This window comes from Berghia stephanieae, chromosome 10 (genome assembly GCF_034508935.2).
Source record: "Berghia stephanieae isolate SIO BIC M18660-M18661 chromosome 10, UCSD_Bste_1.3, whole genome shotgun sequence".
NCBI classification, from domain to species: domain Eukaryota; kingdom Metazoa; phylum Mollusca; class Gastropoda; order Nudibranchia; family Aeolidiidae; genus Berghia; species Berghia stephanieae.
Window position 1 is genome coordinate 796,540 of NC_088369.1, and position 5,000 is coordinate 801,539.

The 5,000-nt window shown below is 32.6% G+C and overlaps 1 protein-coding gene across 1 annotated transcript in view; it reads left to right on the plus strand.

Moving 5' to 3' along the window:
• Window positions 1-5,000, plus strand: part of LOC144955971 (von Willebrand factor D and EGF domain-containing protein-like) — a 30,326-nt gene that overhangs the window by 12,798 nt on the left and 12,528 nt on the right. The window contains exons 9-10 of the mRNA XM_078886233.1: window positions 1,242-1,373; window positions 1,788-1,861. Coding sequence (XP_078742359.1) covers window positions 1,242-1,373; window positions 1,788-1,861 — 206 coding nt within the window. The remainder of the gene's footprint in view (window positions 1-1,241; window positions 1,374-1,787; window positions 1,862-5,000) is intronic.

A 5,000-nucleotide genomic window follows, 5' to 3' on the forward strand; every position in this document is an offset into this window, starting at 1 on the left:
ATACCGTTTTGATGTAGTCCTTCAGACTCATTAGGCCCGTGGAGCCGGAGTTTATCCCGGTTTCTATAGCGTGAAACAGACAATAGCAATTACTTGGTATAGGACGTTACTCTATCACAAAGTCATCATCATCATTGCCTTTTTCACCCTGGGTCAGGGTATAGGCCACAGACAGTTTCCATCCTTCTCTATCCTGGGCTAACTTTTTTTTTATCTCATTCCAGGTCTTACCACTTCTCTGTATATCAGCTTCTTTAATTCTTCTCCATGTGCCTCGTGGCCTTCCCCTTGATCTTCTGCCCTGAGGGCTCCAGTCCAATACTTTCTTTGTTATAGTTGAGTCATTCTTTCTAAGCGTGTGTCCAATCCACCTCCATCGTCTTCTTCCTTTTTCCTCTCCAACTGGTTTCTGCTGTGTTCTTTTCCATACTTCTTCATTTTTCATTCTATCCATCCATTTTATTCTGAGTAGCTTACGCATGCACCTGTTTACGAAAATCTGTATCCTCCTTATACATGCCTGTGATGCGTTCCAAGTTTCACATCCATACAGTAGGACAGACTTCACGTTTGAGTTGAAAAGTCTTAGCTTTAGTCGAAGGGAGAAATCTTTAGTTCTCCAAAGGATTGGAAGGAAGGACATCTTATCAAGCTTCCAAAGAAAGGGGACCTCAGTAATTGTAATAATTATCGAGGCATCACTCTTCTTTCTATCCCAGGAAAGGTTTTAAACCGTATTATTCTAGAGAGAATTAAGAATGCAACAGATGCTAAACTGCGGGACGAACAGGCAGGTTTTCGGGAAAACCGTTCAACCACCGACCAGATTGCCTCTCTGCGAGTCATAGTGGAAAAGTCTATCACAAAGTACTTTCCCCCAAATCGAACAGACTCAGCTACCCATTTACTGCTGGATGGACAGGGTGGGGAGGGGGGGGGGAGGGAGTGTCAGAAATAATCTCGACTGCACCCAGGATCGATCTCGGTCACTTTGCATGTGAAGCCAGTGCTCTACCAACGGAGCTATTGGAACTCCCCATTTTGATGTGAGGTGACCGACGTGCACTTATTTGTAGGTCTGATAACCAATTTCCTTATGGGCTCATTGTTGTAAAGGACATCTCAAAAAATGACACAAAACATTGTCCATTACAAAAATGTTCAACTAGGCCAATAACTGGGTTCGGATGTCAGACCTGCATATATGTACACGTCGGATGTGAGACTAATTTTATAACCAGGTCCCAGTTATCGCCAACCAAGACATGATCGATGACGGGGACAAACAATTGCTGATTGCATTCGAGAAACTTTTGCCCTCTGGGGGAAACTACACTGACGTCTTCACGGATGAGAAACCACCAAAAGTCCAGGTGAGTTGTCGCCCTTGTTGTTGTTGTTGTTGTTGTTGTTGTTGTTGTTGTTGTTGTTGTTGTTGTTGTTGTTGTTGTTGTGAATGTTGTTGTTGTTGTTGTTGTTGTGAATGTTGTTGTTGTTGCTGTGGATTCTGATGTTTTTTGGTTGATGTGTCAGGAATGATGCTGGTGTTGTTGTTGATGATGATGATGATGATGATGATGATGATGATGATGATGATCATCATCATCATCATCATCATCATCATCATCATCATAACAATGATAATAAAATGAAATAAAAAATAAAAATTTAAAAAAAGATAATAAAAATAAATAAAAATAAATAAAAAAATTTTTTTTTTAAATATTAAAAAAAAATAATAATAATAATGACAACAATAATAAGACCAACAACAAACCTTACCACAGGTGGATGTAACAGATGAACCAACCTTTGACTGCAAGATCACGGGCGATCCTCACATACATGGACATAATTATGAGTGAGTCCAAACTCGGAAAGGGTTTGGGTCAACGAAAAGGGAAGTGGGAAGGCTTCGGGTGAAAACAATAATAATAATAATAATAGTAATAATAATAATAATATAATAATAATATAATAATAATAATAATAATAATAATAGTAATATAATAATATAATAATAATAATAATAATAATAATAATATTAATAATGATAATAATAATAATGAATATAATAATAATAATAATAATAATAATAATAATAATAATATAATAAATAATAATAATAATTATAATAATAATAATAATAATAATGATAATAATAATAATAATAATAATAATAATAATAATAATAATAATAATAATATAATAATAATAATAATAATAATAATAATAATAATAATAATAAATAATATTAATGATAATAATAATAATAACAATAACAATAATAATAACAATGATAAAAATAATATTAATGATAATAATAATAATAATAATATAATGATAATAATAATAATAATATTAATGATAATAATAATAAATAACAATAATAATAATAATTTAATGATAATAATAATAATAATAATAATAATAATAATAAATAATAAAATAATAATAATAAGAATAATAATAATAATAATAATAATAATAATAATAAAAATAATATTAATGATAATAATAATAATAACAATAACAATAATAATAACAATGATAAAAATAAATATTAATGATAATAATAATAAATAACAATAACAATAATAATAACAATGATAAAAATAATATTAATGATAATAATAATAATAATAATAATAATAATAATAATAATAATAATAATAATAATAATAATAATAAAAATAATAATAATAATAATGATAATAATATACAGCGTACACAACGACAACAGTTTAGTTGAGACGGTATCCCGTTCCTGACACCTGCTGACCCGGTCACGGTGAGCGGTCAATCACCGAGAGGAATTTACCTAACGGGGATTGCCGTTTCACTCAATTTAACAATGTTTTGTTTTATTGTCTGTTAAGACACCCATATTGAATGAGTTGAAATATCACTACTTGGTATAAAAGTTTATATTTTCTACTTTTACTGTGTGTTTTTTATTTGTTCATAGTATTACTAGATTTCTCAATATAAGTTATCAATGAACGGTAACAAATTACACAAAAAATATAGCGGGTGCAACATAATTTCAAAAATTAGAGAGAAAAAAAACGTTGCTATGGATTTGTCTGAATTTTATGTATTATAAAGACAAGATGTAAATACTTCTCCTCACAAAAAACGTATTTTTCCTCAACAAAAATATATCCGCTACGAGCATTCAAACTCGTCAGTGTAGTTTGGGGCTGGTCTTTAACTGCATTGCGTTGATGACAAATCGCATTTTATTCATATCATTGATAATGCCGGATGCTCTTTTTTTCCAATTTTGCTGTTGTTTGGTGACAGGTCTCTGTGCCTTGTTCTCCAAGAAGTCTAAGTCCAAACTTATATTGAGTGATGTGTGGTATGCACTGGTACTCAAGGAGGTGTTGTTTTGGGATTATTTTGTTTGGAAAATATTTTCTGTATGTATCCGTGTAATGTTTTATTGCACTTTGAATATATTGGATCGTGTCTGCTTTGATCGATTTTGTGTGTGAAATAAAGCTGTGCACATGACTATAGGCCTTGTTTATATTGTCGAAAATTAATCCAATACTGCAAGCGTCGTCAATGATGAGTGGGTCGTGGGTTCAGTTCTTTGTTTGTTGGATAATTGTAAGTGTAGACTTTTTCTTGTTAGTATTTGTGGCAGTGGTTGCCAATGAATGATCTGCTGTGGTAAGCCTGTTGTGTAATGCGGTATTCTGTCAGAGGCAATAAGACCATCCCTGAGGGTGAGTGGCTCGTGCATGAGATTTGAAAGTCTCTCCTGCGTTTTGGAGTTTGTTGTTATATTCTACTCTGTCGATATCAAACATGCAAGTGCAACCCGTTTCAAGGTTGATTTATTTATTATTAGCGTCTTGGCAATGAGAAAATACAAAGAAGCTAATGAGTCGTGTGTTCAATGTGCTTTATAATGTGTACTTTTTACACATACTTTATGAGTGTGCTCCTTGCTTGTCCAATGCCGTGTCAGTCCCATAGACTAAAAGAATGTCATTAGAATAATTTGAATATTTAAATGGTTTCTTGCGGGCACGTTTCTCTTTCTGTGTTAAACAAATCATACCACATGTCCTACATAATGAATTCACTGCTTGGTTATGACTTGCAATTGTGTGGTCCATGCTGTAAGAGAAAATTCAAAATTGACTGAGCGATGTAAGCAATGATATAGTGAATTAATGAATAAAATGAGTTTTAAAACACTTTGTATTACTTCTCATATCCATGCATACATAACAGCGTACATAAAATTTGGAAAAAAAAAACCAAATACTTCACCCAATTTGGTGAAAGAAAGGGGGGGGGGGGAGGAAAATTCTAACAAGCAGTTGAGCTAAGTTGAGGCCCAACACACAATGTCATTTAAAATTAAACATTAGCAAGATAATTCAAATTATGCAACTTAAAAATCAAATTAACTCATCATTGAAAAAAATAAAAATAAAAATATAATTAACAATAAAACCGCAGCGAAATATTACGTTTCAAGAACAAGGCTAAAGAGGTAATATCATTATTACCTGACCTACCGCGGAAAAATAATCATTACAAAATAATGAAAACTGAAGAGTAAATGAAACTTACCTCATTTCGTAGTAAAACTTGTGCCTTGTGAATCACACCAAAAAAATTTTGAAGTTTATAGCAACGTTTTTTTAGAATCCTGAGGTAATTACAAGTAATTTTATTTAAATGTTATAGAAAAATATGTGAATTTGAATCACGGTTTGTGGAATAAGTACTGGAGATATTGAAATAAAAATTGGACCGATGGAAAGAGGAGGTCTTCGAGAATTCTTTGCATTTGGGTGGAATTGCATCGTCACGAAGATCGTGAGGTTAATTGGTACGGAAATCATCCATTGGTATCACCCAATGCACGTCAAATCTACGTTCTGGGAATTGATATCGGCTGACCGCTGTAGACCCCGGTTACCTGTCGGGTGAGGTTACGTCGGCGCTCGGAACAGCGGGAAACTAAACGGTCA